The sequence below is a fragment of the Balaenoptera ricei genome, chromosome 3 (assembly GCF_028023285.1).
Source record: "Balaenoptera ricei isolate mBalRic1 chromosome 3, mBalRic1.hap2, whole genome shotgun sequence".
NCBI classification, from domain to species: Eukaryota; Metazoa; Chordata; class Mammalia; order Artiodactyla; family Balaenopteridae; genus Balaenoptera; species Balaenoptera ricei.
This window is the reverse complement of record NC_082641.1, coordinates 170,445,803-170,462,120: the sequence shown is the minus strand read 5'-3', so window position 1 is coordinate 170,462,120 and position 16,318 is coordinate 170,445,803. Positions and strand designations below refer to the sequence as shown.

The following is a 16,318-nucleotide window of genomic DNA, read 5'->3' as shown; positions in this document are numbered from 1 at the left end:
GAGTCTTCTTCGTGGCATGAGTGAAATTTCCTTTGCCATGAAATGTCTCTGATTCAAACGTAGATTCTCGGGCTCTGCCTCCAGACTGAAGGGGTCAGAAGCTTGGAGGTGGTGCCTGGGAACCTGAGTTTTCTTTCGATGCCCCCATCCAGTTATCTAACTCTGATCTCCCCTTTGCTCTCTGAACATCTGGGAGAACCGCATCCTTCCTTCTAGAACATTCATACAGGAATGACTCCACAGAACTGGCTCACCGGGGGAACTGAGGCGCCCCACGCTCACAGAAGGCGGACGGTCGGGAGGTCCTTGCAACCTCCAACTTGGGGCACACACCCTGTCTCTGTGATTCAGGAATAGGATGCTGTCTTTGCCTTCATCACAACTGCTTTTCAGTGCCCTCCAAGCTTGTCACTGAACAAGGGAATTTGGATTCCAAACTATCAGATGCTTCCATGCCCTGCTGCCGGCCCAGTGAAGAGGAAGCAAAACCAAGACAGCTCCGGTTTCTTCTGCCTTCCAAACCGCCCCCAGGACACCTCTGGCCGGTGGACCGGAGCACAGGCACAGCTGCAGGGACCTCTTCCAGCGTGCAGCTTCTGCCCAGAAAGGGGTTGGGTGGGAGTGGGTGCTGACGTCAACCCACCACTCCCCCTCGTTTATGACTGCACGTTGTGGTGATGGTAAGAATGATGGTGAAATTGCAGGCTGCGTAATCATAGCAACCATTCTATGTAATTGCAGGGTTAGGAGCAGAATAATTATAATGCAATCTAACAAATTATGGAATGAAATGTAATCTTACGTAGGTCGTGAATCACATAATTGTGTTACACCCTCCAGGAACTGACTGTGCATTTTGTTGACATTCCCTGGGTAGTCCTGCCCTGTTGGCAGGTGCCGCGAGGAGGAGGCTTGGGTAAATAGTGGGGGCGGGATTACAGTAGTTTAAGGCGGGTGGGGGAGGGGGGAGGTGGGGAAGCTGAACCAGAGGGTTCAGGTGAGACTGGAGGGTGGGGTGAGCGTAAGGGCGGCGGTGCTAGAGTTTAGCTTAAGGTTGGGAAAAGTGGGGAGAAACAGGAGGGGAAGTTGAAGAAGAATGGATTAAGTCAGGGGTTGGCAAACTATGGCCTGAATCTGGCCAGCCATGTTCTGTTGTTTAAAAAAAAAAGTGGTTTTTTTATTGAGATGAAACTCAGGTAACATAAAATTAACCATATCAAAGTGTGCAATCTCATGGCAGTCGATGTACTCGCATTGTTGTGCAGCCATCACCACTATCCATTTCCAAACTTTTTCATCCTCCCAAACTGAAACCCTGTCCCCAGTAAAGACTAAGTCGCCGTTCTCCCCTCCCCCAGCCCCTGGCAATCACCCTTCTACTCTCTGTCTCTATGAATGTGATGGCTCTAGGGACCTCATATAAGTGGAATCATACAGCAATTGTCATTTTGTATGTAGCTTCTTTCACTCAGCATAAAGCCCTCCGGGTTCATCCATGTTGTAGCAGGAGCCAGACTCTCCTTCCTTTTTGAGGCTGAATAATATTCTGATCTTGGGCGGCCTCGGCCGGCAGTGGCTTGAAGCAGGATCTCAGTTTCCCCGAGCAGAGACTGAAGCCAGGCCACAGCAGTGAGAGCACTGAATCCTAGCTACCAGACTACGAGGGCCAGTGGCTGGTGACAAGTCCCTGGCTTGTCTGCTTTGTGGAAATGAATTTCAATAATGGGACGGAAAGTAGTGAAAAAAGTAAAGTGTTTACTAGCAGGAAAAAAAGAGTACATGTGAATAGACACGCACGGGTGGGCTCAGAGAGAGAGTTGCGCCTTCGTGGTAGTTCAGATCATTTATACAGGGCATTTCTGCTGGGTTTCCTCTGGTCAATCGTCTTGCTTTGCCTGGCTCTGAGTCCGTATTTGGTATAACTCAGGGTCCTCCCCTGTGTGCACGCGCATCTCTTAGCCAAGATGGATTCCAGCGTAGAGGCCTGTGGGAAGGTTGACACCATCTAATATGGGGTGGCGCCCCCCACCTCCTTTGTTGGCCCCCGAGGAGCCTTTCTGGGCTTGTGTAGTCGGGAAGTTCTCCCTGACCTTAAGAATGAGAAATATGTGGTCTCTTTATCTTTTATCCAGGCAGGACTCAGCTTCTCTCTCCCCCTGCCATTATCTATCTGTCCACAGGGGACAGCTGCTCAGCCTGGGGTCCATCTATCTCCTGCCTCAATTCCACTGCATGTAAGTATAGATCACATTTTGTTTATCCATTCATCTGCCAGTGGACACTTGGATGGCTTCCACCGTTTGGCTATTCTGAATAAAGCTGCTATGGACGTAGGTGTACAAGTATCTGTTCCATATTTGCTTTCAGTTCTTTTGGGTATACACCCAGAAATGTATTGTTGGAGCATATGGTAATTCTATGTTTAATTTTCTGAGGAACTCTCATCCAGTGTTCCATAGCTGCTACACGTCTTTTAAAAAATATATATTTATTTATTAGTGTTTATTTTGGTGAAATTCACATAATATCAAATTAACCAATTGAAGTGTACAATTCAGTGACATTTAATACATGCACAAAATTATGCAACCATCATCTCTGTCCAGTTCTGGGGTATTTTCAGCACCCCAGTGGAAACCCTGTACCCATTAGCTGTCACTCCCCAGTTCCCCCTCCCTGCAGCTTCTGGCAATCTGCTTTCTGTCTCCTCTGAACATTTCATATGAATGGAATCATATACTATGTGGTCTTTTGTGTCTGGTTTCTTTCACTCATCATGTTTTTGAGGTTCATCCACATTATAGCATGCATCAGTGCTTCATTCCTTTTTTAAAGCCAAATAATATTCCACTATATGGAATGCATTTTGTTCATCCACTCATCTGTTGATGGACATCTGGGCTGTTTCCAACCCTTGGCTATTGTGAACAGTGCTGCCTTGAACATGTGTGGACAAGGATTTGTTTGACTATAGCTGCTATAGCTGCTTGTTTTTCCAGGTGAAGTTTTCTGGGCACTGAGCCCCGCCATTCATTTATGTGTGTCTGCTTTCATGCTACAGCGGCAGAGTTGAAGAGTGGTGTCAGAAACTGTATGGCCTAAGATGTTTACTATTTGACTCTTTACATAAAAAGTTTGTTGACTCCTGGTTGGATGAGTTTGGGAGCTGGGTCGGCTGGCAGAAACGTCTAGTTTTTTTTATAATCAATTTTTTTTTATTGAGATATAGTTGATTTATAATGTTGTGTTAATTTCTGCTGTACAGCAAAGTGATTCAGTTATACATATACATATATATATATATACATTCTTTTTAGAAAAATATTCTTTTCCGTTGCGGTTTATCATAAGATATGAATATAGTTCTCTGTGCTATACAGTAGGACCATGTAGAAACTTCTACTTTTGCCCCAATAAGCATTCTTTTCTCCTATAGAACTATAACTTTGGTTGGGGAAATGGCTGCTCAGGGCAAAGAATACATTTCCCAGCATCCTTTGCAACTAGGCACATGCAGTAATGAGGTTCTGGTCTGACGACTCCTAGTGGAAGTGATGGTCACAGCCTCTCAGTCTTACCTAAAGGGACAAGATTTGCCCCCCTCAGACCCTTCCCTTTTACCACCAGCTGGAGCAGCCATCTTGCACCCTGAGCTGAAAGAAGCAAGATGGAAAGATGGTCCCATAGGGCCACGTCAGCCCTGGTAATACAATTTCACTGTGGCTCTCATTTTCACTCTCTGATTACCAGGAGAGGTGAGTGTCTTTCCATATTTTTATCAACCATCAAGTTTTCCATTCAGGAAATGCCTATTCATGCTTTAGTCCATTTTTCAACAGGATGTGATCTGCCCCTTATTGATTCAGAGTTCTTTACAGATACTATTCTTTTCTTGGTCCCGTGCGTTGCAAATATCTTCTCCCAGTATTTGCCTTGTCGTTTCACTCTCTTCACAGTGTCTTTCGATGAACTGAAATTCTTCATTTTTATGGTGTTGAGTTGATCATCTTTTCCTGTATTTTCCTTTTATGCTTTTTGTGTCTTGTTTAAATTTTTTTCCTTGTGTCAAGGTCATGAAGCTATTCTCTTACATTCACTTCTAAAATCTTTATCATTTTGCTTTTCACATTTAAATCTTTAATACGCCCAGAGTTGGGTTTTGTGTATACTTTCATGTTGGGTAGGCCAGGATGCTCAAATGCTTTACTTTTATTTTTTGACACAGAAACTCCATTTCTTTCTTTTCTTTTTCTTTTTTTTTTAAAATGAAAATCATCAGTGGAACCCTTGTAAACCAGTAGCAGGATTATCCTTCCAGTTTATTTCTGATGGGGGGTTGTGCTCTATTGTCATTCAATTCCAGTGCATTTGTTCCAGCAGAAAAAGCAGGCCAAAATGCCGCAGGCTCAGAAACCAAAGTCCTGTAAGCCTCAGGGTTAGGGCAGGAATTTGAAATCAAGGGGAATGTGGCCATAGTTAGGGAACCCCCGAGATGGCCCCCAATCATCTCTGCCTGGTTTTCAAGCCCTTGTGTAATCTTCTCCCCTTGACGTGGGCTGGACTTTGTGATTCCCTTCTAACCAATAGATTATGACAAAAGTAATGGGATGTCACTTCCAGGATTAGGTTACAAAGGACTGGGATTTCTCTCTCTCTCCGATGAAGCCAGATGCCATGTTGTGAGCTGTCCTGTGCAGAGGCCCACATGGCATTGTGTACTAAGCACTAGATCTTCATCAATATCATCACACACACTTCCCTGCTCCCTGTTCCCACCTCCCTGCCTCCCCCACTCCCCGAGGCAATCACTGCCCTTGGTTTTGTGTTTCTTTTTTTTCAATCCTTCATTTTTAAAAATTGTGTTAAAATACGCATAACCTAAAATTTACCATCTTAACCATTTTTAAGTGTACAGTTCAGTGGTATTAAATACATTCACAGTGTTGTGCCACCATCACCACCATCCATCTCCATAACTCTTTTCACTTGTAAAACCGAAATTCTGTACTTGTTAAACACTATCTCACCATTCTCCCCTTCCCCCAACCCCTGGAAACCACCATTATACTTTCTGTCTCTATGATTTTGATTACTCCTGGGTACCTCGTATAAGTGGAATCATATAGTATTTGTCTTTTTGTGTCTGGCTTATTTCACTCAGCATAATGTCCTCAAGGTTCATCCAGCTGTAGCATATTGCAGAATTTCTTTCCTTTTTAAGGCTGAATAATATTCCATTGACCACATTTTGCTTATCCATTCTTCTGATGATGGACACTTGGGTTTCTTCCATGTTTTAGCTATTGTGAATAACACTGCTATGAACATGGGTGTACAAATATCTTTTTGAGACCCTGCTTTCTATTCTTTTGGGCATATACCTGGAAGTGGAATTGCTGGATCATTCAGTAATTCTATTTTTAATTTTTTAAATTGAAGTATAGTTGATTTACGATGTTTCAGGTATACAGAAAAAGTGATTCTGTTTTATATATATATATATATATATATATATATTCTTATATATATATTCTTTTTCAGATTCTTTTCAGTTATAGGTTATTACAAGATATTGAATATAGTTCCCTGTGTTATACAGTAGGTCCTTGTTGTTTATGTATTTTATATATGGTAGTGTGTATCTCTTAATTCCAAATTCCCAGTTTATCCCCACCCCCCTTTCCCCTTTGGTAACCATAAGTTTGTCTTCTATGTCTGTGAGTCTATTTCTGTTTTGTAAATAAGTTCATTTGTGTCATATTATAGATTCCACATATAAGTGATATCATATGGTATTTGTCTTTCTACTTCTGACTTACGTCACTTAGTATGATAATCTCTAGGTCCATCCATGTTGCTGCAAATGGCATTATTTCATTCTTTTTATGGCTGAGTAATAGTCCATTGTATATATACACCACATCTTCTTTATCCATTCATCTGCTGATGGACATTTAAGTTGCTTCCATGTCTTACCTATTGTAAATAGTGTTGCTATGAACATTGGGGTGCATGTATCTTTTTGAATTAGGGTTTTTGTCTTTTCCAGATATATGCCCAGAAGTGGGATTGCATGATCATATGGTAACTCTATTTTTAATTTTTAAAGGAACCTCCATACTCTTCTCCATAGTGGCTGCACCAATTTACATTCCGTATTTTTAATCTTTTGAGGAACCACCATACTGTTTTCCACAGCAGCTATATCCTTTTACATTCCCACCTACAGTGCACAGAGGTTCCAATTTCACCACGTCTTTGTCAATGCTTGTTTTCTGTTTTGTTTTGTTTTTGTTTTTTGATAGTAGCCTGATGTGTATGAGGTAGAATCCTCAATTTTTTAACCATTAGTTTTATGCTTATTATTTTTTATTAATCACACAATTATCCTTAAACAAAATCTCTGTGGATGTATCTTGTATGTCTTTTGAGCTTTATAAACGTAGTGTAATGCTCTCTGAAGCCTTCTGGGACTTTTTTTTCACTCAGTATCACACTTCATTCATGTCATTTGTCAGAATGAAGAAGCTCACTTCCTAGAGAAGTAAGCCTGTCCCTCATCCATAGGTTTGGAGTCAACTGTGGGACTCAGAGCAAGACGCAACTGTGCATCAGAGCAAGACGGTTTATTCCTCACAGGGCAGCAAGCAACATGAGCCTCAGTCCCCAAGCCCCATGGGTGACACGATGGACCCCACATGCTGAGGGACACAGGGTCAAGGGCTGAGCACCTTTTGTAGAAGGCAGCAAACAAGCCAGCTTCCCTCCATCAGGGATCAAACAGTTACTCAGAAGTTATGCTGTGGGGGGGACTTCCCTGGCGGTCCAGTGATTAAGACTCCGCGCTTCCACTTCAGGGGGCACGGGTTCGATCCCTGGTTGGGGAACTAAGATCCCGTATGCTGCACAGCGTGCGGCAAAAAAAAAAAAAGTCATGCTGAGTAGCCTATGTGCTTAGCTACGGAAACGGCTTGGTCTTGGGAGAAGTATAGGTCTGCAGTCTGGCACAGTCAGCAAGAATATGCAGGGAAGCTCAGGACCTGCAGGCTACCCCTTCTGACGTCATGCAGACACCTGTGGCTCATCCACTTCACACCTGTATCATATTCTCCCTTTGTGAAGATACCACGGCGTTGAGGCTGCTTCCAATCTTACCCATGTGCAAGAGTCTCTTGAGGGCAGAGTTGCTGAGCTACGGGTTATCCCTGTGTTTGTTGTAGTTTTTTTTTTTTTTTAATTTTTGGACGCACTGTGTGGCAGGTGAGATCTTAGTTCCCCAACCAGAGATCGAATCCGTGCACCCTGAAGTGGAAGCGTGGAGTCTTAACCACTGGACCGCCAGGAAAGTCCCTTTCTTTTAGTCCTTGTGTCTCTTACTTGCAGCCAAACGCACTCATCAAACTCACTCCCAGTGATGGATCCCATGGCCCCTGCCCTGGCCACTCAAATGTGGAAACAACTCCAGATCTTAGGAGGAAATCCTGTGCTGAATAAGATTCCGTTTCTGCTCCCTGGTGGGATGGGGGCTCAAAAGAGAAGTCAAATTCGGGTGTAGAAAAATGAAGCTTCCTTCTTTGCACATCCAAGTTTATGAAATGAGATTCTCACCTGCTACAGCAAAAAACGAAACAGAACACCTCCAAACGTGGGGGTGTGGGTGGAATTTGAGTGTGTCCCTGGCATTTGTGTCCTAACTTGCTTGAGCTAAGAGCAATAGCTGCCCAGTGTCCTGGGTTCAGATCCTGGCTCTGCCCCTGGGACCTGTTTTCCTTCTCTGTAAAATGGGACCATGGTAGTTGTAATGAGTTGCGTTCGCGGGCGGGAAGTGTATTCAGCAGTGGCTGCTCATGGTAGATGCTACGTGATTTTTTTGCCAATAGGGGAGGGAAGGAGGCCACCATGCATCTGAGGCTGTGTGCTTTTTTTTTAATGTCTGCTGTTAATAAAATATTTTTACAGAGACCAAAAATTCAGAATAGTGCAAAACATCTCAACACCATGCATTCATGACCACTTCTCGTTGATTTTCAACATTTGTTCCAAGTCACATATTTACAGAGAAATGGGGGCATCTGTGCAGATGCCGGACCAACGGGATGGAATTAAAACAGACAAACAGCGTCTTGAGTTCACATTTGCAATCACATGCTAAGAGAAGTGTGGAGGAAGAACCTCCCTGGACTGCGTGGCCGGGTTTGGGGGGGATCTTAGGGGGCCGGGGCCAGGGCTGGGGTCTGAATCCCCCTGGCTGTGTGGCCGGGGATGCATAGGGACCCTCTGCCTGTGACCTGTGCCTGGAGAGAGCCACTGTGGCTGGGTGGGGGTCAGGGGGAAGATGGAGGGGGTCTTACCTAACACCATCAACTTGATTTGTCTCTTTAAAAAAAATAAAAGGCAAAGAGAAGAGCAACAGGTATCAGTGAAAACGACTTTGGTCCTTGACAATACTTAGGAAAGGATGTTCAGGGGACAGCAGGGGTCATGATGTGGACCAGCCCCCCAGTGAGCTCCCCCATTCTCTGCCTGCACAGCAGAGTTGGGGCAACTCCAGGCTGTCTCCACTCTGCCTCGTGCCTCAGTGTTCCCACCTGTAAGATGGACAGCGCTGGGGCGGGGGGACAGAAAGGTCTCTGAGGTCGCAGCTGAGAGAGGTCCCAAGGATTTCTAGTTGGCTAATTTTTTTTTTTTTTTTTTCATCTGTGATGGAGGCATGGTGAGGTTTCAGGCTGTGATGCCTGAGGATCAGGACTTGGGCGCCTCCTCATTTTAGGTAAATCCTTCGAGGACAGACTGGTGAGAGCCAGAGAGAGCAGGGGACCCTCTTCCTTCTAGAAACCCGTTTTTGCTTTTTCTCCCTTCTCTGTCTCTGCATCTCCCCATCTCTGAATCTCTCTCTCTCCATTTCAAAGTTCTGGCTGTCCCTATCTGGCGTGATCTTACCCTCTTGATTTTTTCCTTTGTTCTTCTGTCTGTCCCCCCTTCTCTCCTTCCCTCCCTGCTCTTCTTTGTGTCCTTACTCTGTGTCTGTCCCTTCTGAGGGGGGATTGGCTCTGTCCAAGATGTCCCTCAATGTTACATCCCCCCAATCCCAGTACAAGCCTACTTTATTATTTCCCTGATCCATGGAAATCTGGGGCGAGCTCCTGGCATGGAGTAAGGTCCAAATGCAACCCCAAGACCCCACCTGGGCCCAGAACCCCAGGAACCTCAGGTGAAGTGGTGAAAGCCCAAAGGTATCATCTAATGCTGAGTGGCCTTGGGGAAAGCCCTGTTTCTTGTTCCAATACAGGGACATCCTGATTTCAAGCACTTCCAGTCCCCTCTCGTCCTCTCTTCACCCTGTGCCCTGTGGCTCAGCCAGTCTGGCTGGAAGATCTCCTGAGTGCCCAGATCTGTGTGGGAGGGGAAGGCTGGTATGGACAGACACACATGTGGATGCATGGGCACTCACAGAACCCCCTGCCCGAGACACAATTCAACTAGGCATCCCCTCCCTGCCATCCCCCTGTGCCCAGAGAGCCTTTCACAGACACCCCTAGCCCCATGGCACCAGAGACAGAGGCTGCGGAAGGGACAGACAGAGGAGGAGGGACAGAGGCTGGGGAAGTCCTGAGGGGGATCAGAGAAGGTTTTCTACAGAAGGGAAAATTTGTACTGAGTTTCGAGGAATGAGTAGGAGTTCTCTGGGAGAAAGAAGAGGGAGGAAATTTCCAAAACAGTTCTAGCCTGGGAGTCAGAAAGTGTCATTCGACAAATACTCCCTGAGGCTTCCTCCATGTGCCTGGGCCAGTGCTGGGGAATCCTACACACACACACAAACACACACGCTTTGATCAGAGAGCCTCCCAATGAATCTTTTGGGAAATACCTTGGCTCTCTCCGGCAGAAGCTCAGCTCCCTCTTTTCCTGCCAGTCATCCAAAAAATCTTTCAGAACCCACCCCAGATCACAGATTACCTCCCCTTTGGGTGTTGCTGGTGTTTTCAACTCCAAGTGAACCGCCCAGCCCACCTCCACCTCTTGGATGGTCTGAAGTTCAAATCTTCCTCTCAGTCCTTTTGACCAAGACTCCATGTTCTCCCCAAGCCACCTCCCAGCCTGTCCCTTGCCCCTGGCTGGGACCCACCTCCCCCACCATCCTGAATGAGAACTTTCGTCCTAATCTCTGGTTCAGAACCTTCAGTCACTTCAACCTGCCTGAATTTAGAGGAACGCACAAATACTTCCAGGTAAATTAGAAAACAGTGTCGCTTCTTCCAGATTCTTGTTCACGGATGGGGAAACCATTATCATAAACATACAACACTCAGTTTGCACATGGCCTCCTTAGAGATGCTCAGCCCCTCGGCAGTGCACAACTGGGACATCTGTACCCAGGGACCCTGGGGCTCATCTAAGGCAGAGTTTTAAATATATACTCCAAAGTCTTTCCAAAAATTAATTTCAGTGTCCTGAAAGCATTTTGTCCTCTCCCCCGCACCATCAGTCCATTCTTCATGACGTAGCCAGAGGGAGATTTCAAAACCTGAAATCAGACCCTCCTCAGCTTTAAAATCTCCTGGGTCCTTCTAAGCCTCTGAGGGTAAAATCAAAACTCCTCAGGGCAGCGTACAAGACCTGGTTTGATACCTTTGCAGGTGTCCCCAACCTCATCACCATCCCCCAGTACCCCACTCGCTGGCTCAGCTCTAGCCTCGCCGACCTGGCTATGCTTCAAGTCAGCCTGCCTCCTAGCCTTTGCACCTGCTGTTCCAGCTGCCTGGAGCTCTTTTCTCTCCAATGGGTGGTTCCTTCCCACTTTTCACCTCCAGAGAGAGCCCTCCCTCACCTTCCCCATCTGATGTAGCCTCCACCACTCCAAGAGCCCAGCTAATCCTCATCTCATCCCTCTGTTTTAATTTCTCCCTAGCACAGCACAATCCTGTATTTATCATTCTGGCAGAAAAAAATCCCATGGCATACACACGCTGGTCCAAGGTGGAAAAGCAGATTCTGGGCAAAGATAAGCTGTGCCAACCTTTCCCAAAATGTTTCCCAAAATGCCTGCATGCGCTAAAATGGGGAAATTTGACTCTGGCCAAACTGCCCCAACATCCCTGCAGGAGGAAGAGTTTCAGGCAGCTAGAGGCCCCACCTGGGGTATCCTGTGACCTGTGTGTTTGAATGAATGAATGGGATTATGGGGAGGAAGCTCCCAGCAAGTTTGTATATTTACACACACACACACACACACACATACCCCTAGAGTTTCTGGTCTCTTTCTGTTCTTTCCTGACTGGAGCATTCTGGGGGAGGAAGAAGGGGTTGGGTTAGGGGACTGGGTCCAGGGAATCCCAAATCTTCACTCTTTTTTGGCGGGAGGTCAAGAGTTCTCAGGGTATCTCCCCCTGGGGTCCCACTGGAAAGGGCTGAGGGCAGGGGTTTTGCTTGGCAACCAGAGGTGGGAGGGGGCACTGGGGGCCTTGGCCCAGGACCCCCATCCCTTTAAGGGTTGGGGGAGGTCCCCTAAGGGGGGTTAGCAGCAATGGGGAGCTGTATCGGGTCATCCGATCTCAGCCCACCCTTCAATGGGGCACACAGGCCAAAGGGAGTGGGGAGAGGGTGTGGCACTGGGACCCTCGGCATTGTCTCAGGCAGCTCTCCGGTCCTCAGTTTTGTCGTCAAATGGGTGGGTTGAACTCTATGATATGAGGAGTGGATATGTGGGGGGAAAAAGGGAGGCAAACCCCCATAGGGAAGTGGGGGCGGCGCGGGTGCCCCAGAGCCGACCCCTTGGTCCCCAGGGTTTGGGCGCCCAAGGGCGCATGTGCTTTTGAAATTCCATCCTCCCCCCTTCCCTGTTTATTTTTTGCACAAACATCAAAAGGGACTCTGGTACACCCGGGGGCCCTCCAACCACCACCCTAGTCCCTCCAGGCCCCAGACCACCCTAGGGGGCGCTCCAGGAAGCCCTGCCCCTTGCCCAGGGCCCGCCCCTCGAGGGAGCTCAGAGTTCCATACTTGGCAAATTGATCTTGGGCCCCAGGGGTTGGGGACCCATCTTATGGCTTTGCCAGGGGGCAGGAGATAGAGCCTCCCGGTACCACAGCCCTGGGACCTGGCCTCCTTACTAGGGGGTGGGTTTTCCTCCCATCCCAGCTCGAAAGTCCCCCTAGACGCTGGGGGGGCGGCCTCAAGTAGGGGGACGTGGCTTCTTCCTTCCTCGCGCCCCACTGCGTGGCCTCCTGAGGGGGCGGGGCGTTGCCATTCACCTTTCCCCAGACGGGGAACTAAATCCAGGGAGCGGGGCAGCCCAACCTCAGCACAGAGCGCGGAGACTCGCCCTCTGGGAGGTCCCAGCGCGCGGACGCCGCCCCACTCCGCGCGCTCTGCGCAGGCGCAGCGGTGCCTGTCTGCGTGCCCCGCGTTAGGGGGCAGGCGCGGTACCGCCCTCCTCAGCGGAGCGCGTGTCCGACTTAAGCTTGACGAACTCCTTGGCCACCTCATCGTTACTGCGTTGCGACAGGATGCGCAGCACCGTGAGGCCCGTGTCGTCCATGTGGATGCGGCGGCCAAGCGGCAGCCAGCAGGCGGCGCTCCCGCGCTGGACCAGCTCGCGCAGCTGCAGCACTGCCAGCCCCACTGTGCGGTCCTCGCGCGCGAAGCAGTAGTCCTTGACGCACACCTGCAGCTCATAGCACTCCGGGCCTGCTTCGGCGCTCAGCGTGCTGTGGGAAGGCGGGGCGTGAGGACAGGTCCCGCCCACTGACCAGCCACGCCCCTACCGGTGAGCCTCACTTTTCCCCACTGCCCCCCCCCCCGTCACGCCCACACCCGGGCATTCTGAGCTGCGGCATTCTGAGGTGGGCCACTCTCACACTGAGTGGCCTCCTATTTTCAAAACCTGCCACTTAGGCCGGGCCCCACCCCTGACCCAGATGTCCGGCCCCATAGCCCCGCGCTGGGACACGCCCACATCAGCTGACAACTTCCATCCCCAGCACTGTCCCTGCCAAGTCTCTCCTCCTTCCCTCACCCAAGGACGCCCCCATCAAACTACTCCCAGCCTCCAGCCAAGGCACATCCCCACCCCCAAGAGACCCTTCCTCCAGACTCCTCTGGCTAGGCCATGCTCCCACCCCGTGATACCAGCACCCACACTCTCAGCCAGCTGAGCTGCTGCCTCCACCACCCCACCCCAGATATGACACCAAGAAGCCCCTTTACCAGGCTCCCATCTGAACCCAAGTTCTCCCCTTGACGTGACCCCTCCCCCCTGCTCCCTAGCCTACCCTTCTTACACCCAAGATGCCTCTCCATGTAACCCTGCCAAGATGTCTCACCATGAGCGACTACCCACTCCAGCACTCCTCCCCCTCCCCCAGGCTACGAAGTCCCCAGTGCTGCTGGGTCCTGACCTGATGCTGGCTAGTCAAGAACTCGTTTCTTTCAGGCTACACGCACACCGATCCCTTGCATCTCCTGCCCAGGCTACATTCCTAGCCCTCAACTAGTTTGGCCCACCCCAGGAGACATCTGCCCCCTCCTAGGCGGTGCTCTTGCTCCCAAGTATTGCTTCAGGTGACCTACCTCTCCAAAGTCCTCTGACCAAGAGCTCTCCCCTCACAGGACTGGCCAGGCTCCTGTTCCTCAGGGGCCCCCACTTCCCCCCAGCCCTGATGCCCCCTTACCCCACTGTACTCTGTCCCCCAAGAACACCCCCCAATGTTACCCTGCCCCAGTGAGGCTCACACCTGATCCAAAGATCCGCCGACCTTCACCCTCACCCCCAGATAACCCCTCTGTACACCTTGATCAGACTTGTTTATGTTCCCCATAAATCATCTGCTCCTCTAGACCCTGATGCCCCTGACCTAGGAAGCCCCACCTAGATGTGACCACAGCCCTGCCCATATGACACATATCCGCATGACCTGGACCAAGCCACACTCCACTCTTGTCCCCCAGAGCAGACTCCTCCAGATGACCTGCCCCAATAGCCCTGACAGAGTTCATTGCTGACTCGAGCAGGTCCATGCCTATGCCCCTCAGCCCCTCACCCACAAGCCTCTCGCCCCATGATGACCAACCACGCCTCTTAAACAGACCAGAATCTCCAGCCCCAGAAATGCCCCTGCCCAACATGCTCCTTCTGGCCAGACTCCTCCCCTTCATGAGCCCTCATCATGCGGTTATATCACACTCACTGCCCTCTGGGACCTGTCTGCCCCCCAAGGTGGTCACCTCCATCCTGGTGTCCCCTCACTGATGTCACTCCTGCACTAAGGTGCCTCCCTTCCCAGCATACCCGCCTAGGATGTGATCCCTCCTGTTCCTGTCCCTAGGTACCACTGGCCCACCAGACATCCCTCCTGTCTGGTGGGCCCTGAGGTTCAGATAGCAGATGTCCCCTTGCCATTCTCCCCAAAGCATCCCAGACTTACAACTGGAAGCTCTCATTGTACTTTGGGGCCCAGCTGTTGTTCTTGGATTTGGTCGCAAACTTGCGTTTCTTGTCACTGAGCTGGGGCCCGATGATGTTGACCTCGATGAATGGCCGGAAAATGCCAGAAGTCTGCCACTTGAGGTCATTGGCAGCCACCACTGTTGGGGGAATTAGAAGGTAAGATTGGTTAGGGTCCCCCAGTACACAGTTGTGGTTTTCAAAGCCTGTCTGAAAGACTACATTTCCCAGAATGCTTCTGAAGCCAAGCGTGGCCATATGACTAACTTCCAGCCAATGAGATGTAAGAGGAAGTGATGCGTACAGCTTTCAGGTTGTGGCTTAAAAGGCAGGGAGAATGCCCTAAACTTTCTCCTTCTCCTAGCTGCAAGGTGGGATGCCGATGGGGGCTGAGTTCTTTGGGACCCTACAGAGGAAGAAAGCACATTAGGGATAAAAGTACAACAAAAGATGTCAGGGGCCTGGATCCCCAACACTGTGAAGCCTCTACATCAATTCTGGGCTGACTGTCCTCGGAGTTACCTCAGAGAAAGCTTTATTCCACCTATCTTGTTTAAGCCACCGTTATTTTAGGCCTTGGCTAAGACAGCCCAATCTGTGTTCTAATTAGAAAATAAAAGCCAACAAAAGGAAAGCGGAGCTGAGAGATCAAGTGGAATGAGTTCTGTAACACTCTTTGTACCTCTTCATCCAGCTATGCCTGAAGGTGGTGACTTCTGGAATTTTCAGTTTTATAAAAACATTTTTTTTAATGAAAAAAATTTCTTCCTTACTCCAGTTTTGAGTTTGGTTTTCTGTCTTAGAACCTAGTGCATCCTGGCTGAGGCACTCTCCCTCCCACCTCAGGTTACTCACCTTTCACTGTGACCTTGTGTTCCCCAGTTCCTGGATGAGTGAAGAGCTCTACATGGACGGAGACTTCACCCACAGGGTCTTCCACACCTGAGCCTGGGCGGGGCAGGGGAGGATGCTTGGCATGAGCTTCATTCTTTCCCACCCACCAGAAAGGACCTGGACTGCCTCCCACCCACCATGTGCTGGCGGCACCAGGTCATCAGCCATGACAGGGTGGCACTGAGGGTGGGCTGGGAAGATGGGTGTTCTTAGGGAGGCCAAGAATCCTGGGTTCTAGCCTTTCACTGCCTCACTGTGTGATCTCAGGCAGATCTCTTAACTTCTCTGAGCCTAATGTCCTTTTTCTCATTCCCTGTCATTAAACTCAGCCTTCACCTTTCACACCATCTTGGCAGCATCTGATACCCTGGCTTTCTGTGCCTCAGTTTCTCCTCTTGGCTGCAACAAGGCCACACTCTTCAGGTTCTCATCCTACAGATTAGTCACTCCTTCTCACCCTCTTTTGCCATTTCCTCCTCCTCTGTTGATCTTCAGACTGTTGGGGCACCCGGTGCCTTAGTCCTCAACCCCTTTTTTGTTTTCATTTCCTCCCTAAGTACTGGTACAGTGGAAAATCCTGTCAGCTCTACCTTCAAAATACATCCAGAATTTGGCCCACGTCCTTGGCCTCCATCCTGGTCCAGCCCCCATCAACCTTCTGGCTCCATCTCACACTTCAGGTATGGCTAAATGAACCATGGCTGCCCAATCAGAGCATTCCCTGGCCATGGCTGCAGTGACTGGCTCAGGAATGGTCATGTGACCCAAGATAGGCCAATAGGAGTTGTCCCTGGGCCAACTAGGCCAACCTGGAATATTGCAGTGGCCTCCTCCCTGTCTCCCTGCACCCTCCTCTCAGCTTCTTTCCATACACCAGCCAGAGAAATCCTAACTCAGATCATGTCCCTTCTCTGCTCAAAATCCTCCCATGGCTCCCATCTCACTCTGAAATAATCAAAGTCCTTTTATGACCTTCAGTGT

General features: G+C 49.2%; 1 protein-coding gene across 4 annotated transcripts in view; it reads right to left on the bottom strand.

The window, feature by feature from the left end:
- Nucleotides 1-12,406: 12,406 nt before the first annotated feature.
- The window catches only part of UNC13A (unc-13 homolog A), a 63,095-nt gene continuing 59,183 nt past the window's right edge, over nucleotides 12,407-16,318 (bottom strand). For all 4 annotated transcript variants that reach the window (XM_059919754.1, XM_059919752.1, XM_059919755.1 and 1 more), the window contains 3 exons: nucleotides 15,299-15,391; nucleotides 14,424-14,583; nucleotides 12,407-12,707 (listed from right to left, as the gene is read on the bottom strand). In XM_059919754.1, coding sequence (XP_059775737.1) covers nucleotides 12,407-12,707; nucleotides 14,424-14,583; nucleotides 15,299-15,391 — 554 coding nt within the window. The remainder of the gene's footprint in view (nucleotides 12,708-14,423; nucleotides 14,584-15,298; nucleotides 15,392-16,318) is intronic.